Source organism: Lynx rufus, unplaced genomic scaffold (assembly GCF_022079265.1).
Source record: "Lynx rufus isolate CCGP_SWC_20201006 ecotype Redwood Valley unplaced genomic scaffold, mLynRuf1.p SCAF_24, whole genome shotgun sequence".
Taxonomy (NCBI): Eukaryota; Metazoa; Chordata; class Mammalia; order Carnivora; family Felidae; genus Lynx; species Lynx rufus.
Genome location: NW_025814839.1, coordinates 13540366 through 13559264, shown reverse-complemented (window position 1 = coordinate 13559264; position 18899 = coordinate 13540366). Strand labels below are relative to the sequence as shown.

The 18899-nt window shown below is 50.8% G+C and overlaps 2 protein-coding genes across 2 annotated transcripts; both read right to left on the bottom strand.

The window, feature by feature from the left end:
- Window positions 1-4957: 4957 nt before the first annotated feature.
- On the bottom strand, window positions 4958-12133 carry LOC124518330 (glutathione S-transferase theta-4-like). Its single transcript, XM_047088301.1, has 5 exons — window positions 11767-12133; window positions 10311-10398; window positions 7382-7532; window positions 6645-6821; window positions 4958-5467 (listed from the first exon to the last, which is right to left on the bottom strand). The coding sequence occupies exons 1-5, from the start codon at window positions 11876-11878 to the stop codon at window positions 5270-5272; spliced, it is 726 nt and encodes a 241-aa protein (XP_046944257.1). The 5' UTR covers window positions 11879-12133; the 3' UTR covers window positions 4958-5269.
- Window positions 12134-12227: 94 nt separating this feature from the next.
- On the bottom strand, window positions 12228-15224 carry LOC124518329 (glutathione S-transferase theta-1-like). Its single transcript, XM_047088300.1, has 5 exons — window positions 14805-15224; window positions 14632-14719; window positions 13505-13655; window positions 13045-13221; window positions 12228-12960 (listed from the first exon to the last, which is right to left on the bottom strand). The coding sequence occupies exons 1-5, from the start codon at window positions 14914-14916 to the stop codon at window positions 12760-12762; spliced, it is 729 nt and encodes a 242-aa protein (XP_046944256.1). The 5' UTR covers window positions 14917-15224; the 3' UTR covers window positions 12228-12759.
- Between the last annotated feature and the right edge of the window lie 3675 nt (window positions 15225-18899).

Genomic DNA, 18899 nt, shown 5'->3' with positions numbered 1-18899 from the left:
GGAAAAAAAAAAAAAAAAAAAAAAAAAAAAAAAAATTAAGGAAGGATGAGAACTTCAGATTTCAGTGGTGAAGTTTGAAAAAATAGCTAGACAGATGAGGCAACAGTTAGTTACCCAATGCCCACTTTCCACTGACCCCAGTCAGCACCCCCAGAGGAGCTGGGCAGGATCCTATCTAGGGCTCAGCCTCAATCTTGAAGGTTCAAAACCTACTTTGGTCCATATTCAGGATTAATCCTTTTCTTTGAGTCTGACTCACGTAACCTATCTCACAAGAGACTGATGGATTTATGATTCTATAGAAAAAGAGACAAAGGCTATTTATTTATTTTTTTTTTTTACGTTTATTTATTTTTGAGACAGAGAGAGACAGAGCATGAGCGGGGGAGGGGCAGAGAGAGAGGGAGACACAGAATCGGAAGCAGGCTCCAGGCTCTGAGCCATCGGCCCAGAGCCTGACGCGGGGCTCGAACTCACAGACCGCGAGATCGTGACCTGGCTGAAGTTATTTATTTATTTTTGAGAGAGAGAGAGAGAACGAGCCGGGGAGGGGCAGAGAGAGACACAGAATCTGAAGCAGGCTCTGGGCTCCCAGCTGTCAGCACAGAGACTGATGCAGGGCTCGAACTCATGAACTCCACCATTAAGTATGATGTTAGCTGTGAGTTTTTCATAGACGCCCTTTATCAGGCTGAGGGAATTCCCTTCCGTTATTTGTTGGGTTATTTTATCCTGAAAGGGTGTTGGATTTCATCAAATGCTTTTTTCTGCATCTATCAAGATAATCATGTGATAATCATGTGATTTTTTTTCTTTATTTTGTTAGTATGTGTCATAATGATTGATTTTCACATTTTTTTTTGTTTTGTTTTATTTTTAAGTAGGCTTCATGCCCAGCACGAAGCCCAATGCAGGGCTTGAACTTGAGACCCCGAGATTAAGACCTGAGCTGAGATCAAGAGTCAGATGCTTAACCAAGTCACCCAGGTGCCCTGATTGATTTTCATATATTGAATCATCTTTGCATTCCTGCTCATGATATACAATCCTTTTTTTTTTTAATTTTTTTTTTAACGTTTATTTATTTTTGAGACAGAGAGAGACAGAGCATGAACAGGGAAGGGGCAGAGAGAGAGGGAAACACAGAATCAGAAACAGGCTCCAGGCTCTGAGCTGTCAGCACAGAGCCCGACGCGGGGCTTGAACTCACGGACCGTGAGATCATGACCTGAGCCGAAGTCGGACGCTTAACCGACCGAGCCACCCAGGCGCCCCTACAATCCTTTTAATATGCTGTGGATATGATTTACTGGTATTTTGTTGAGAATTTTAATGCCTACATTTATAAGGAATATTGTGACATAGTTTTTTATTTTCTCATGTTCTTTTTCCTGTTTGGATCTCAGGGTCATCCTGGCTTCATAGTGTAGTAGCACTCCACCCAGTCTTAAGGGTTCACTTGCTTCAAGCTTACGCACTCCTTGTTTGCTGACTTAAATCCCTTGATCTGTAGCAGAACTTATTTCCTTGAGATTTGAACGCCACTGGCCTTGAGGAGTGAAGGACCAAACTTACCCGAAAGATAAGGATTGACTACATCCCAAAATAGCTGCCAGTGATGCCAGCAAGTCTGTTCAGGGTCACGTCCACATAGCACTAGCTGCCTGGGCACCTACATCTCCCCCATGTAACCCCACTCCCTTTTCCTGTGCCTTCCCAATTAAAACCCTCTGGCTTCACCTGGACGAGGAAGATGATCTTAGTGACATTTATCCACCATCTTCTCAGGTTTCCAGCTTCCTGAATAAAGCAAACTTTCCTTTCCCCCCCATCATTTGTCTCTCAAGTATTGATTTTCAAGCCTCAAGCAACAAAATATGAATTTGGAACTGGTTCTCTGATAACAATGGAATCAAGTGGGAAATGTTTCCTCCTCTTCTATTTTCTGAAAGAGTTTGTAAAGGCTTAGTGTTAATTCTTTTTATGCTGTTAAGATTTTATTTTATTTTATTTTTTTAAGTTTCTTTATTTACACTGAGAGAGAGAGAGAGAGAACAAACTGGAGAGGGGCAGAGAGATGGAGAGAGATTAAATCCCACATAGGCTCCACACTGCCAGTGCAGAGCCCAGTGGGGGTCTTGAACTCACAAACCGTGAGATCATGACCTGAGCTGAAATCTCAAGTTCGAAGCTTAACCGACTGAGCCACCCAGGCGCCCCTAAGATTTTATTTTTAAACAGTCTCTACACCCAACATGGGGCCAGATCTCACAACCTCAAGTTCAAGAGTTGTATGCTCCACTGACTGAGCCAGCCAAGTGCCCCATTTGGTGTTAATTCCTTAAGCATTTGATAGAATTCACCCGTGAAACTTTCTGATCCTAGGCTTTTCTTTGTAGGAAGGTTTTTTTTATTATTATTTTTACTATTTCAATCTCTTTACTTGCCATAAGTTTGTTCAGACTTTCTATTCTTGAGTCCATTTTGGTGGATAATGTGTTCTAGGAATTTTCCCATCTCATCCAGGTTGTCTAACTTATTCTCATACAATCGTTCCTAGCATTTTCTTTACAATCCTTTATACTTGTGTAAGATGAGTAGTGATGTACCCACTTTTTTTCCTCATCTGAGTAGTTCAAGTCTTATATTTTTCTTGTTCATCATAGCTGCTAAAGATTTGTCAAGTTTGTTGATCTTTTCAAAAATCTAATTTTGGAGGTGCCTGGGTGGCTCAGTCAGTTAAGCAGACGACTTCGACTTACGTCATGATCTCACGGTTGGTGAGTTCGAGCCCCACATTGGGCTTTGTGCCGACAGCTCAGAGCTTGGAGTCTGCTTCAGATTCTGTGTTTCCATCTCCCTCTGCCCCTCCCTTGCTCACGCTCTGTCTGTCTGTCTGTCTGTCTGTCTCTCTCTCTCTCTTTCAAAAATAAATTAAAAAAAATTTTTAATCCAATTTTGGGGGGCACCTGGATGGCTCAGTCAGTTAAGCATCTTGATTTGGGCTCAGGTTGGTAGTTCCCAGCCCCAGGCGGGCTCTGTGCTGAGATTGGGATTTTCTCTCTGTCCCTCTCCCACATGGGTACACATGCACAATTGCACATGCACTCTCTCTCTCTCTCAAAATAAACATTTTTTTAAAAACCCAATTTTTTTGTTCCATTGATTTTCTGTCTTGTTTTTCTCTTTTTAAAGGGTTTTATTTACTTTATTTTATTTTTATTTTTTTTATTTGAGAGTGAGAGATAGCACTGGCAGGGGAGAGAAACAGAGGGAGAGAGAGCGAATCCCCAGCCTCAGCAAAGAGCCCAACTTGGGGCTTGATCCCACGACCCTGGGAGCATGGCCTGAGCTGAAATCAAGAGTCTGACACTCTGGGGCGCCTGGGTGGCTCAGTCAGTTAAGTGTCCAACTCTTGATCTCAGCTCAGGCCTTGATCTCAGAGTCATGAGTTCAAGCCCCACATTGGCTTCCGTGCTGGGTGTGGAGCCTACTTTAAAAAACAAAAGAGAGAATGTATTGTTTAATTTCCAGATATTTGTGAACTTTCTAGTTTTCCTTCTGTTATTTTCTTTTTTTAGTTCATTTTTAGTTCATTTTTTCTTTATTTTTGAGGGAAAGAGAGAGAGGGAGGGAGGAGCAGAGAGAGAGAGAGAGAGAGGGAGGGAGAGAATCCCAAGCAGGCTCCTTGGTGAGGAACCGATGTGGGGCTCACCCTCACGAGCCATGAGATCATGACCTGAGCCGAAATCAAGAATTGAATGCTTGGGGCGCCTGGGTGGCGCAGTCGGTTGAGCGTCCGACTTCAGCCAGGTCACGATCTCGCGGTCCGTGAGTTCGAGCCCCGCGTCAGGCTCTGGGCTGATGGCTCAGAGCCTGGAGCCTGTTTCCGATTCTGTGTCTCCCTCTCTCTCTGCCCCTCCCCCGTTCATGCTCTGTGTCTCTCTGTCCCAAAAATAAATAAAAAACATTGGAAAAAAAATTAAAAAAAAAAAAAAAGAATTGAATGCTTAACTGACTGAGCCATCCAGATGCCTCTCCTATTATTTTCTAATTTCACTCCATTGTGTTCCCAAGAATATACATGATATGACTTCAATCTGTTTAAATTCATGGAGATTTATTTTGTGACCTGACATATGGTCTATCCTGGAGAATATTCCATGTGTGCTTGAGAAGAATGTGTGTTCTGGGGCACCTGGCTGGCTCAGGTGGAAGAGCATGCAACTCTTGATCTCGAGGTCATGAGTTCCAGCCCCACAATGGGCATAGAGATTACTAAAAAAAATAAACTTAAAAAAAACAAAAAGAGTGTGTATTCTGTGGTCGTTGGTGGAGTGTTCTGTATATATATATATGGTAGGTCCATTGGTTTATAGCATCGTTCAAGTCCTCTATTTCCTTGATGATTTTCTGTCCTACTGTTTTATCCTTTATTGAAAGTGGGATATTGAAGTCATCAACTATTATTGACAATTGAATCATGTTTATTTTTTAAGTTATATTAAATCCAGTGTTTTGTTTGTTTGTTTGTTTGTTTGTTTTTAGGTAAGCTCTATGCCCAACTTGGGGCTCGAATTCACAACCCTAAGATTGTTGCATCCACACGACTCCTGAAACAGAATACTATGGGCACCAATGACAGTCACAACAAAGTTTATTGCAATGAGAGGCAAGGGCAATCGATCAAGACCGACACTCTTGACCCAAGTGCAGTCTCAAACAGCCGGGGTACAGAGTTTTTATAGCCGACCACATGGTCTTATCATCATCTGGGAACAGAACAAAGAAATAGTTCCCAGATGGGGGTGGAAACAGTTCAGACATGCCCTGCCCCACTCCAATCAAACACTAATCCAGTTGATTTTCCTTGAACTTTTGTTCCCTTGATTGATAGGCCAAGGCTGTTATCTCTTAGTCTACAGTGTTAAAACAAAGCTGTTATTTCTTAAGGCTACAGGTTAGCCCTACACTACAATTTAACCCTTACAAGATCAAGAGTCACATGCTCTACCAACTGAGCCAGCAGGGCACCCTTAATCATATTTAACCTTTAGCTTTTAAACTCTTTTTGGAACCTGGGAGGACCCCTCACCGCCACCTTCTCCCACACGAGAATTTATGCTCACACCAACTGTCCCAGGCCCAGCAACCATGGTGGTTGTGACAGTACTTTATTAGGTGAAGAAGTGGAATTGTTTTCAACATCTCCCCTAAGGAAAGAAGCTCGAAGGCCTGGGCCAGCCAGGCCCTGCAGGATGGGCTGCTTCTACTTGAACTTCTGCAGCAACTCACAGATCCTCTCCTTGACCATTGGATCCAATGTTGAACTGTCCCACTCGGCCAACCTCATCAGCCGGTCATGGGCCTCCCCAAAGAGGCTAGGGCCAATGGCCAGCTCCACCCTCATGCGCCACTCAGCAATCTTGGAGCTATTGAGGAAGACATTATAGTTGCCTCCCATGGGCTGTAGATACACAAAGAGGAAGAGATGGTCAGCCAGGGGACCAGCCCTACCTACGTCCCCTCCTACAGCCTCAGGGTGTCTCCCTATCTGCCGCTGCAAAGAGTGAGTCTGTGACCCATCCCACTCCCAGGCCTGAGCAAGGGGTCATACCCTATGTGATAGATGTGGGGTGGGGGCTGGAAGGTCAGAATCTCCAGGTTCTCCACTGGTCTTGCTCCAAGGTTCCTGAACCCCTCTCTGAGGTGACTCCTGGCCCAGATGACTCCTACTTTTTAGTGTGAAACCTCCCATGGGCCCTGCCTTCTACCAGGGAAATCCCTTATTCTCAGATGAGAGTGGGAAGAATTCACACATTGAATTTCCTCCACATTGAACCTTCCTCTGTGATCAGGCGCAGGGCCTGGAATGGGAGACCCAGCAGGTAGTCTAAGAAACATGCACGCAAAAAGCTTGGGGGCTCCAAAATGGGGTGGGGTGGGTGAAATGTAAGGTGTAGGGTTTGAAATGTAGGGGACTACACCACCTGAGACAGAAAAACTGAAATGGTTTTCTCTGGTGCTGATCTGCCTTGCACACTGACCATGGACTAAAGCGGACATTTTGCATACTGGCCAGAAATTGCGTTGGCCTCTCAAGACATTGGCCGGGGTCTCAACTGGCCACCCTGCATACCAGCTAGGGCAGAACTAGCCACCCTCCCCTGCATGTAGAAACCACATAACTGTCCCACACCCAGGTGGACCCCCAAAAGCACTGTGGATGCCCCTCCGACCCAGAACCAGGGAGCTTCTTTGTATAGCTAGATGTCTGGTGCTCTAGAAAAGAGGCATTCATCCAGAAGGACACTTTGGAGGCCTCTGGACACTTCCTGGAGGGTCCGGCAGAAGGCGGAGGCATCCAGGATCCTGGCTGACTAACTGAGAAATGTTGTGTTCTTCTCCCTGTCCCAGGCCTGCCTTCCAGCTCCTGCCCACGCTGAAAAAGCATTGTGAAGCATGGATAATCGTGACCCTCCTTGGTTCAAAATCTCCTGTGCTTCCGGTTACCCCTGGGTCAGGTCTAGGCACCTGGCTCCCAGAATCCCTCTCCCTCCAGCAGCCTATCCTCACACTATGGCCCCAGTGGTCACAGAGGAGTCCTACCTCTGCCCAGGCTGTGTCCCTACCCCACTGCACACCTGCATCATCTCCACCAGGGCCACCACGTCAGCCAGTGAGATGTGGTCCCCAGCAATGAACATCTTGTCCTGCAGAAACTTCTCCTCAAAGAGCTGCATGCTGTTCTTCACCTCTGCCAGCATCTGCTCCACCTTCTCATCTGGAACCTCCTCACCAGTGATCATTGGGATCAGCATCTGGCCGGGGTGGGGGAGAGGAGGGAAGAGGAGGCTGCACCCTAGTCCCATCTGACCCTCCAATCTTCAGCATCCTTGTCTGCTAGAGAGGTGTTGGACAGAACCAAGAATGTAAAGCAAGTTCACCTCTTTTAGCAGTTCTGGTTGGTAGAAGTTACCTGGGGCCATTGTCCAGAAGGATTTTGAGATCCTAGCAGGATGGAATCCTGTGATTGATTAGTGATGTCTGTCACGGGCATGAGATAAGAAGTAAGGGTACATATACATACATTGGCTAGTCGTCATCTTCAAATTTGGTGGTCTCTCTGGGCCCTTTGACTATGATGTTTTCTAGTTCAGAATGAAATTTCTTGAGTCTTATCCAGTCTTGAGTAATATCAGCCCCTCCTGGGTACCCTTCCCCTTGTCTTTATAAGGCTTTTTCATACCCAATGGTTCATTCCACACTCCCATCAGCTCTGTAAGGCAGGCAGGAGAGGGAGCTGAGGAAATGATGCTCAGGAAGGGAGGGAGACTTGCTTGAACTCACTGGTGGTCAGCCCGGCCTTGACCCCACTCACCTTGATCCAGAGGATCCTGCTCATGGGCATCTGAATGGCAGTGTGCTGCCAGGCCATGAACTCATCCACGCGGGCACGTGTGTGCAGGTCTGGTGGGTACCAGTGTGAGGGTGTGCTGTACTTGCGGCACAGGTAGAAAAGGATGGCCACGCTGCAGAAAGGAAAAGTCGGGGGGCACTGCTCTTGCCTTCCTCAACATTGTTACACCCACCACCCCAGCGTGGCCGGGGCTCAGTGTGGGGCTTCCAGCCACAGGCAGGTGCTAGGCACTGACATTCTTCTGGGGGAAGGATGAGCCCAAAGGGTGCCAGGAAAGGCAGTCAGTCCGCCAGTCAGCGAATGCCCGAAGGGAGACCAGCAGGGTGAATGGGATCTGATGGATGGCATGAGGAAGGGCAGTCTAGACGGAAAACAACATGTATGGGAATTCAGGGGTAAGAGGTAGCCACACTCTGTCTCTCTTTGCCTCTCAAAAAATAAATAAACATTTAAATATAAATAAATAAATAAATAAATAAATAAATAAAAGAGGGGTGCATGGGTGCCTCAGTTGGTTGAGTATCTGACTTCAGCCCAGGTCATGATTGCACAGTTCGTGAGTTCAAGCCCCCAGGATCCCAGCTGACAGTGCAAAGTCCACTTCAGAGCCTCTATACACCCCCCTCCCTGTCCCTCTCTTGCTTGTGCTCTCAAAAATAAACAAACATTAAAATATATATATTTTAAAAAGGGGGGGGCGTCTGGGTGGCTCAGTCAGTTAAGTGTCAGACTTCAGCTCAGGTCATAATCTCACGGTTCGTGAGTTCAAGCCCCATGTCAGGCTCTGTGCTGACAGCTCAGAGCCTGGAGCCTGTTTCAGATTCTGTGTCTCCCTCTCTCTCTGCACCTCCTCCACTCTCTCTCTCTCTCTCAAAAATCAATAAAATTTTAAAAAATTAAAAGAAAATAAAAAATAAAAAAATATAGTTGCTAAGAGAGTAGGTGTTAAAAGTTCTTATCATAAGGGAAAAAAATCTACAACTATATGTGATGACAGAGGTCAACTAGAACTTACCACGGTGATCATCAGTTCACAATATATACATAAACTGAATCATTATGTTGTACACCTGAAACTAATATAATGTTGTATGGCAATTGTATCTCAATTTAAAAAAAAAAAAAGAGGGGTGCCTGGGTGGCTCAGTCAGTTGAGCGTCTGACTCTTGATTTTGGCTCAGGTCATGATCTCACAGTTTGTGGGTTCAAGCCTTGGGTTGGGCTCTGTGCTGACAGTGCAGATCCTGCTTGGGATTCCCTCTCCCTCTCTCTCTGCCCCTCCTGTGTTCTCTCTCTCTCTCTCTCTCTCAAAACAAACTTAAAAAAAAAAAAAAGAACAAGATCTGGTACTTGGGTGGAGGGGTTCTGAGGAGGACAGGGGCCACAGGGGTACAGGGAGGGTACAGACTGGAGGCACAATTTGGAGGGAATGGTCTTGCTCTTGGCTGGTGGAGGGCAGGAAGCGAGGAACTCAGAATGGACACATGTGTTTGAGGTGTCTAGAACATCTGGGGTCCCAGAGGGTCCTGAGTCAGAGTCTGATATGACATCAAAGTCCAAGAAGCGGGAGCCTGCCCCCCTGTGCCCTCGCAGCCCACCACAGAGTCAGCAGGTAAGAAGGGAGCAGAGGTGGGAGGGGGGAGAAGGGAAGGAGCAGCCTGAGAGGGAGGCCCCAGAGGGACAACTGTCTAAGAAGGCGGGAAACATCAAGAAGGGAAATCCTAAATCCTGAATCATCTCAGTTGATCTCACAATAACCCTGTAAGGTGGGTCCCAGTATGCTTACATTTGAGGAAACTGAGGCTCAAAGATAACAAGGAACTGGCCAAAGATGCATAGCCTGAGGCTACCAGAACCCGGGAGAGAAGCTTTTCCAGCTCCTTCACAGGGGTTTTGACGTCTAGCCTCTAGGAATGCAATACATTTCTGTTGTTCTAAGTCATTTAGTCAGTGGTAATTTTTTACAACAGCCCTAGGAAAATCATCCAGGACTGGGGCCACCCAAGGTCTATGGTCCACCTGGAAGATACACTTGACAATCATGAGACCGCCTCTGAAGCTGTCTGAGAAACAATAAACCCCTGAATCTCACCAAACCTCTACTTTCAATGACCAATTTACAGGAAATGAAGGGACAGAAAAACCATGTTAACATGACACCATGAGAACACGATCAGCAAAACTTAGACTGTGGGAAACTCCTCAGGACAAAGGATTCTGTTTCTTCAACCGTAACGAAAATGTAAAGGCGGGGCACCTGTGTGGCTCCGTCGGTTAAGCATCTGCCTTTGGCTCAGGTCATGCTCTCACGGTTTGTGGGTTTGAGCCCCACCCTGGGCTCTCGGTTATCAGCTGTCAGCATGGAGCCTGCTTGGGGTCCTCTGTTGCACGCTCTCTCTCTACCCCTCCCCTACTTGTGCTCTCTCTCTCTCTCAAAAATAAAGAAACATTTTTTAAAAAGTATATTAAAAATGCAAAGGCAAAAGGTGGGGCATGGAGGGAACTATAGGCAGACCACAAGCTGCCATACTTGTAGTTTATTTGGAGCTGGATTCAAATGCACAAGCCACAAAGAAAATATTTTGGGGATTTTTTTTTTTTTTTATGAGCCCTCATCTTTTATCTGGCAGGTAGGGGAATAGAGGGGAATAGAGTGGGTTGGTTACAGGTGATGCAAAATGGGCTCCCCACGTGGACCACTGTTGGAATTGTGTGATGGGTATCCTGTGGAGGTCTTCATATCCCTCATTAGTTAGTATTCATTCTACTTTGGTGTACATATAAAATTTTTCACAGTAAATAAAAAATAAGTACTAGTAGGTCGGCTCCACATGAATGTCCCAGGAGGAGCAGAGACAGATGGGAGCAGGGGTGGGCAAGGAAGACTTACCTTTCAGATAAGACAAATTTTCCATCTTTGAGGCTGGGTACCTTCTTCAGGGGGTTGATCTTTATGTATTCCTTGCTGTGGTGGTGACCTGAGAGGGGTAGGAAAGGTCTGAGGGTGCTGGGACTCTAGGAAAGAGAGGCCCAGGTCTCCCAGAGGCAGATGCCTTTCTCCCCCTTTTCTCTAGAAGGAGAAACAAGCCCAGAGGAACACCATCCGTGGCTCACTTCAGGTCAAAGGGCAAGTCAGTGGCAGAATCGGGATTAGGATCAAGACTTCTGCCCCCATCCCAGGCTCAGTGACCAGGACAACCCATTGGCTTACAGAAGTTGGAGGCCTCCGACCCGCACTCCCAACTCGGCCTGAAGCCATAGCCTGTGAATCAGCAGCAGCCCTAGAAGCCTGGATCCCACCCCCACTCCTTCAGCCCCAGCCCCAGCACACAGCTGGAATCCAAAAGGGAGCCTCTCATATACAACCAATCTATCAGAAGACTTGTTTTGTTGGGGTGGGTTTTGTTTTGTTTTGTTGTTAAGTAAGCCCTCCGCTGCACAAGGGCTTGAACTCATGACCAGCCCCAGAGATCAAGAGTCCACAAATTCTAGCAACTGAGCCAGCCAGGCACCCTGATCTATTGGGAGTTTTAACTCTTCCTCAACCAGCTGCCTCGGTCAGAAAACATTTCTGGGGCTGGATTCACACCTCATTTCGGAGCACCTGGCCTCCTCCTCTATGTTCTAGAGGCTTCTGCCTCTGCAACGTGAGCTTTTAAGAACCTCCTCCATGCTTGGGGTAATGTTGGAGACCAGTGCTCTGCACCTCACCCCAGGCCTGTGTCACCCTGAGCAGGTGTGAACGTGAGGGAGAATGAGTGTGGCCTGAAGAGGTAGTGTTGACTCAGATTTGGATGACCACACACTTCTGCGACCTTTGCCAGCTCATCTGATGTGCTGCAGCTAACAAGATACTGCAAGGAAAAGCCAAGGGCTCTAGATGGGAGACCAGGGGATGCCTGGCACTCTTCCTTCCACTTTATCTTATAAGAGCCTGTTCATAGGGCTCCTGGGTGGCTCGGTCAGTTAAGCGTCCAGCTCTTGGGTTTCAGCTCAGGTCATGATCTCACAGTTTTGTGGGTCCAAGCCCCACATTGGGCTCCATGCTGGCAGTGTAGAGCCTGCTTGGGATTCTCTCTCTCACTCTCTCTCTGCCCCTCCCCCACTCACATTGTCTCTGTCTCTCTCAAAATAAATAAATAAACTTAAAAAAAAAAAAAAAAGAGCCTGTTCATCATAGCAGGGCAGAATTAGTCACAGGGCCGGACAGCCTACGATTCCCTTGGAAAGTCTGGACTTTAAGGTGGGGCGTCGCCTCTGTGTCTCCGCTTCTCAGAGACGCTCTGACCTTGCGTCCTGCCTCCCTGCCAAGGCCAGACCTATGCCGGGCAGCGTGGGGTGCCTACCTTTTAGCAGATCCACAAACTGGAAGTCAAAGGGGATGTTGTTCTTCCTAGCGAAGATGTAGACAGCGCGGCAGGATGCTGACAGCAGGTCCAGATAGAGCTCCAGACCCATGCTGAGACACGTGTCGGGCACCCCCACCAGCCACAGCCAGCAGGCTCTGAACCTGAGCCTATATGCGGCCTGAGCCCCTGGGCCTGGCTCTGTGCCCGTCGGCCCTCTCCAACCCAGGCCTAGGACCCCACATTCTGGAACTTCTTGTTTCACTTGGTGTTGTCATGAGGCCAGGAAGCCCAGAATTCTCACAGCAGCAAGAATTCTTGGGAGACTCAGGAGTAGACAAGGGAGAGGACCCTGGCTCAGGGGCAGGAAGTGGGGGCCACCTGCAACCCTGCCCTTCCCCCTCCCTCTTGGCACATGTGTGTGCCCGTGGCCCATGTCGAGAAGGACTTACACGCGGGAATTGTGAGGGCCAGAACTTTATTGTAGAATGTAACCCAAGGGCCTCTGCTGGGTCCAGAACGAGGATGGGGCAATAGGAAGTAACCATGGAAGGTTTCAGAAGCAAGGATTGGGGGTATGCATAGGTCAGTCTAGCCTGAACTATGGTTAGAAAAGTGTTGAGAGAAAGACAAACAGGATCCTAGGGAGCAGTCAGGGCACCGGGGACAACGCCACAGGAGTATCTAGGGTCAGCCAGTGAAGCTGTGCCACGGAGAGAATCCCAGAAACTTCCGGTCTGGCTTGGGACTGGCAGTGGCCAGTGGAGTTCAGCAGCTGGCAACTCAGGAAGGCAACTAGAAGCCCACGAGAGGCCTGAGTGCTGCTGCCTCTAGGCTGCATCATCTCGGGAGATCTCTTGTCCCTCCAGATTCTGCTCAGAAGCGGGGAGACCCCACTTGGTAAGGCAGAGGAAGCTGGAGACAAGTAGACGTCACACAGCATGTTTATTGTGGGTGGAAGAGTGCAGGGGAATGGGCTGGGCCACATCCCTCTCAACTGAGCCGCTCCTGCAGCCGATGCACCAGCTCCTGTGCCAGCCGGGGGTCCTGCTGGGCGTCTCTGGGGTCCCGCGGCTTTAGCACAAGCTTGTGCGCATCTTGGACAAGCTCAGGGCCCAGGGCAGCCTCTACTCGGGCTCGCCAGGCTGCCAGCCGGGGCCAGTCTCGGAAGAGGTCGCAGCCAACAGCAGTGGGCTGGGGAGACAGGGTAGCCAGAGCAGGGGACTCAGACCAGTGCCCAGAGTGCCCCCAGAGGGCAAACAGGCAGGAGAAGCTTACCTGCATCAGCTCCGTGAATGCCATCAGATCTGCTAGGGAGACCTGCTCGGTAGCCAGGAAGGGTTTGGCCGCCAGGACCTCCTGATCCAGGTGCTGCAGGGCTGGTTTCAGCTTCCCCAACAGCCGGTCTAGGCGCACGGTGTCCACAGGCTGCCCCGAGAAGTGGGGCAGGAGGGACTGGGCCAGGGGGAATGGAGGCAGCTTATCCTGGGTTCCTCCAAACATCCTCAACCACCTCTCCACCCCTCCCTGGCCACCGTCCATTAGTGACACCCCCTGGGGCACTGTATTCAGAAGGATTCTGAGGATTCATTTAGACTCGGGGAAAGAATGCCGTGATCAATTACAGATGTCTTCCCCGGGACAGTGGATAGAGGGCTGTATATGTGCCCGTGGGTCCTTTCCAGCACTGGGCGTTCTGACTGCTGCCCAAGCCTGCATAATAGGGCGGGAGGCTCACCTTACACAGGTAGACATTGGTGGCAGGCAGCTGGATGGCCGTGTGCTGCCACGCCAGGTACTCGTCGACTCGGGCGCGGGCCTGCAGGTCAGGTGGATACCAGTATGGCGCCGTCTGGTACTTGCGGCTCAAGTATAAAAGGATGGCCACACTGCAAACAGGGGGTGTCAGAGAGTCCCCCACCCCTCAGGGCTAGGCAGCTTCATCTCTCACAAACAGGGTGATTTGACTGGATTTCTGTCCAACGCCACCTCCGGGGGAGGCCAACCCCACTCCCACATCCCCACCACGGGCCATCTTTTCTCCACCAAACTGCTCCATTCCTCACGCGCTCCCCGTGGACCCATATTTCCACCTCCCCTCCCCCAGCTACTAACCCAGCCAGCCCTCTGCCTCCAGACCCACCTCTCTGGCATCTGGGACCTACTGAGCAGGAGGGAGGCAGACCTGCCATGGACATCCTGCCCAAGGGATCTCCAAGTTCCCTCCCAGGCCAGTGCTCCCTAGCAGCCAGGGTCCGGGAGAGGGGATCGAGGAGAACCCCTTTCTTGATCCTCCCTGGGCTCCTGGCACACAATTTCCAAATCAAATAATAAAAATGTAATGGCAACTAGAAAACATTTTATAGAAAAAGGTGGTGCCCAGTTTCCATTCTCAGGCAGGTCCTGGGAGGGGTTACATTACTACTCCATTTTACAGGGGAGAAACATGGGACACGAAGTTCTGTGGCCCCTCCGTGGCCAAGATCGAGGATATGGGGAACTGGAATTCAGAGCCCAATGCAAATCTGGGGCTGCCTAGCTCCTGGCTCCTGTGACTTGAAAGCCAGGTTCGGGACTCCTGGGGAGGGCTAACCTCAAGCTTGGATCTTCCCCAGCAGAGTCCAGGTTGTCCAGGCCTAACAGAGTGACCTTTGCCCAGCCCTCCATGCTGAAGCTACCAACCAGCTTTAGCCCCAAAGCAGCTCCTAGTCCAGCCCCTTGCCCCCAAGCTGGGTGAGCTAAAAGGAGGAAGAGGGGACCGCAGCAGTCTGGAAAGATCTCCAAGTGTGGGACCATCAGCTTTCTGCCGTCCTCTCTCCACCTCCCCCAACCTCGAAGCCTCCACAGGCGCCAGGACCCCATTACCTCTCCGCCAACAGGAAGTCTCCATCCCTCAGGGCAGGCACCTTCCCCAGGGGGTTCACCTTCAAGAATTCAGGCTTCAGGTGCTCCCCTGGGGGATGCAGAGGATGGGTGGCTCAGCAAGATCTGGCTCCTGGGTGCCACCCCCCATGTGGCCCAGCCTAGCCAAGACTCACCTCGTCCCAGCTCCACAGGCCGAAACTCAAAGGGAATGCCATTCTTCTTGGCGAAAATGTAAATGGCACGGCAGGGGGGCGAGTACAGGTCCAGAAACAGCTCCAGCGGCATGCCTGCCCCGCCCAGTGTCCTCTCCTGCTCAACACTCTAGCCTGCTTCCGGGGAGGTTTGCTTGGGCCCTTCAAAATGGGACCCAAAGACGTCTGTTCCCTCCCCCAAGCCTACTTCCTCTGAGCTACTAGCTCGGCGCCCTGGCAAGCCTCCCCACCTCCTGGGCTGTCGGTTGAGTGGAGGCAGGGCGGGCTGTTGAATATTTGTCGCTGGTTTTTCAAAGCAGGGTCCCCAGCCTGGCCCTCCTCCTGCTTCACTGGGTGTTACAAGCCCCTGGACACCCCCAGGTCCTGCCTCTTCCCTCTGGCTGGGCCACTCCCTGATCTTTGCTTCCTGGCAGCCGGGGAGGCTTTCACAACCTTTCTGTCGAAGTAGGAGTCTCCCTGGCAGAGGCGCACTATTGGTCTTTAAGGCCTTTTATGTTTTTCCTCCCACTGCACCTGTGCCTCACACACAGACTCACACAAACACACACAGAGTCCCACACACAGAGTCTCTCTCTCCTCTCTCTCTCTCTCTCTCTCTGTCACACACACACACACACACACACACACACGCTCATGCTCATACTCACATGCTCCCAGCCCAGGACTCTCCTCTCTCCAGTCTGAGTAACTGTCCTGAAATCCTGACGTTGTAAAGGCATCTCTCTCTTGACTGTCCTCCTCTGGTGCCCCCCACCCCCTGGGGCTCAGACCAGCCCCCTGGAGTCTTCCCTCTCCTTACCCACACCTGTTCCCTCCGGCCTCACCAGCTTCCTCACCAGCCCTTCTACTTCCATCCCAGGGCCCGCTGTCCTGGTCCACACAGCACCAGAGGGGATTTCTCAATTCCAAATCTGATCCCATGCTCCCAAGCACCCTCAGCCCTGCAGTGCTCCCTCTCCCCACACTCTCCAACCTTGTCCATTTGCCTCTCAGCCTTCCTCTTGGACTGTCCCGTGCACTTCTCTTCTGTCAGAACCCAAGTCTTGAGACACTGAGGGTGAGGTTGTGGGGCAGGGCCTCCATGAACCCAGACAACAGCCATGGGTGGGTTGGGAGCTGGGGCCTGGCATCCACACTGGCCCTGGCCGGTGGGGTGACTCGCGGAGCAGGTAGCAAGCCAGAGTAGCCCCCTGGGAACTGAGCCATGGTCTCCCAGGAAGCTGCCCCCAGCCCCATTCTGGGACCTGAGGAGGTCAGAGCCACTGACCATGCAAGGGAACTCTAATGCCTTCCCCACTGTTTTCATAGGAACTGAAGTCTGCCAGGCAGGACTTTTAGGGACACATTGCACCCCTTACAAACACATATACTCACAGGACATGTGGCTTGGGCAGAGCTGACCCCACCCTTAGTTTTAAGGATAGTTCATGGTCCAGCCCAGCCAGTGAAGACCCTGTATCCCTTGACCACTCTGATTGGATCAGGCAGGGTCCTAGGGCTGTGATAGGAGTTCCTGGGAAGGAAGGACTGGGAACAGGCCCAAGGCTGACCCCTGCTGAAGTGCATTGTCATTCCCAAGGAGAGGCCGGGAAAGCGACTGTCTGCAGAAGGAACACAGCTGGCTCAGATTCTTCCCTGGTGGAGGAGGACAAGGGCTGGGCAGCCTCCAGGAGCCAGGCTGTCCAGAGCCAGCCATCCTGGAGCCCAGGCAGAAGGGATTGAAGCCAGGCAGGCCCAGCAAAGCCAGCAGCCATCCAGCAAGTCTGTAGACGGGAGGCTGGGCTCAGACTTGGCATGTCCAGAGTCATCAGGGAGCCCTGGGTCCAATACCCTGGGACCTGTAACCCAACCCTGCACAGAAAACCCCAACTGGGTTTACCATATCGGATAGGGGTCACAGTCCTACGGTGAAGGGGAGGAGCAAGAGAAGGGAGGAATAGACAGCGAGTAACCTGGAAGCAAGGTGGGGAGACAGAGATAGGGAGGAGGGCAGCAAGGGACTCTCATTCACTCATTCATTACTCATTTGCTCATTCATTCGCTCATCCAACAAAGAGACTCCGACAAACCAAAAGGCCAAGGATAGGTGACCAGAGAGGAGTCTTTCTTATATCTCCCAGCCTTCTAAGCGGACCTATGATGTAACTCTGGTGGGGCCCCCGGGAGGGATTGACCACCTGCCCCCTGGATCTTCAGGATGGGGCTGTGGCCCTGGCACAACCCTGTACCCAGGAAAGCCTCCATTAACTCCTGCTATGCCACCAGCCATGACCACTCTTCCCAGCACAACACAGCCAAGCCCCACATGGGTCATAGGGCTCACGGACAGGTCAGTGCTGAGGCTTTGATTCTAGACTCCAATACAGGAGACAGGGATAGCCATGCCACTGACCCCAAGGGCAGCCACAGGACCTGAGGAAAGCCAGGGAAGGATCCCACCATCTGTCAAACAGAGATTTTGGCCCCCCTGGCCCTCTAGGCAGGGTCAGCGGAGGGAGGCTGCCTGGCTGGTCTGAGCTCATGCCTGCACCAGCAGCTCCTTCAGCAGCATAAAGTCAACCAGCGTCACCTGGGAACTTGAGACGAAAGCCCTGCCTCTCAGGAATTTGTCTGTCCCTGTTCCTACCCAGCTTCTCCCTGGGCACTTGCCTACAAACGAGCAGAACCAGCACGAGTCAGGTGAGTGGAGGGTGGGCTCAGTCTGCAGCCCCACCCTCCAGCACCTTGGCCTTGCCCACGCCTGTCACACTCCCTCATCACCCCTCTCACCTGGGTCCACACAGGCATGCCGAGAGGGTGTCCTGGACACAGTCGTCATGCCAGCTCGGGCACTCATTCATGCGGGCATGGGCCTACAAGTGAGATGGCATCAGGGGGCTGCTGTCTGGTATTTGCAGGCAGGGTGGGGGCAGTGGCCTTGAGGACCCTGGTACTTAGCCATTCCCACCTCCCTCAAAAACTTGCAGGCTTCTGGCAGAAGAAGTCTCTGCCATTGATACATTCCCCTTCATCCTGTCCTCCACCCAGCTCTCTCTACCCCACTCCACCATCCAGCGGTCAGGCCATGCCCCCACCCTCCCCCCAGCTGGTTATGTACCTGGGCAATTACAGTTCCTGGGAACTAACGCCCAGTCCTCAGCGTGGCTCAAGAGCCTGTGCTCATCTTGCCACGTTGACCTTGGTCTCCCAGCATATGCCCTTGGCCACACCCGGCTGCTGGAGAGTCAAACACACTCAACCTTCCTGCTTCCAGCATTAGCTCAGGCCCTTCCCTCTGCCGAGACCAATTTGGGATTTAAGGTCACTTCTAGGAGTCTCTTCTGTCTCTCCTCCTGGCAGGCAACCTGGGGATCCTGCTGCCCCTCCGTCCTACGATGGTGCCCAGCATGGCTAGTTCGGTTGTGGCCTCCTTCCCGGACATAGCTGTCACCTACACTGAACTCACAGTGACTGTTTAACTTCATTAACTTTATTGTTCGTTTACTTCTTATACTTTATTGCAGTGTCTGTTGAAAGAGAAACCATCCAATTGTTTGAACAACAAAATAGCTGGTTTGGATCTAGAAGGCACAGGCTGCCTCCACCCCCAACCCCCTGGGGAAAGATGGAAAAGGCCCAGGAAAGCAAACAAGTATGAAGGATCTCTGAAAGGGAGGCCATCAGAACAGGATCTGAGGGGGAAGACAACCCCCGGGGCCCCCAGGGCAGGACAGATGTAACATGGGAGCCTGGACTCAGGCTGGAAATGACACAGGCTGGACCAAGCAGGGGCACCAAGGCCCAGGGAAAGGGGCTCAGAGCCCTAGGTTAAGGACCCCATTTATTGGTTGGCACTGACATCTACTGTCACATCTAAGAACTGCAGCCACATGTGCCACGTGGCCTCCCGCTGTAGCAGGGGGAAAGGGGGTGCCTGGGAGACTGGATCCTGGCTCTCTCATAAGAAAACTATTCACTCACTGGAAAACAAATATTGTCAAATGGAACTGTAAGAAACTTGAAAGTGTCGTGTACTTTGACAAGGTCTGTTTCTGTGACATAAGTGCAATTTCCCAG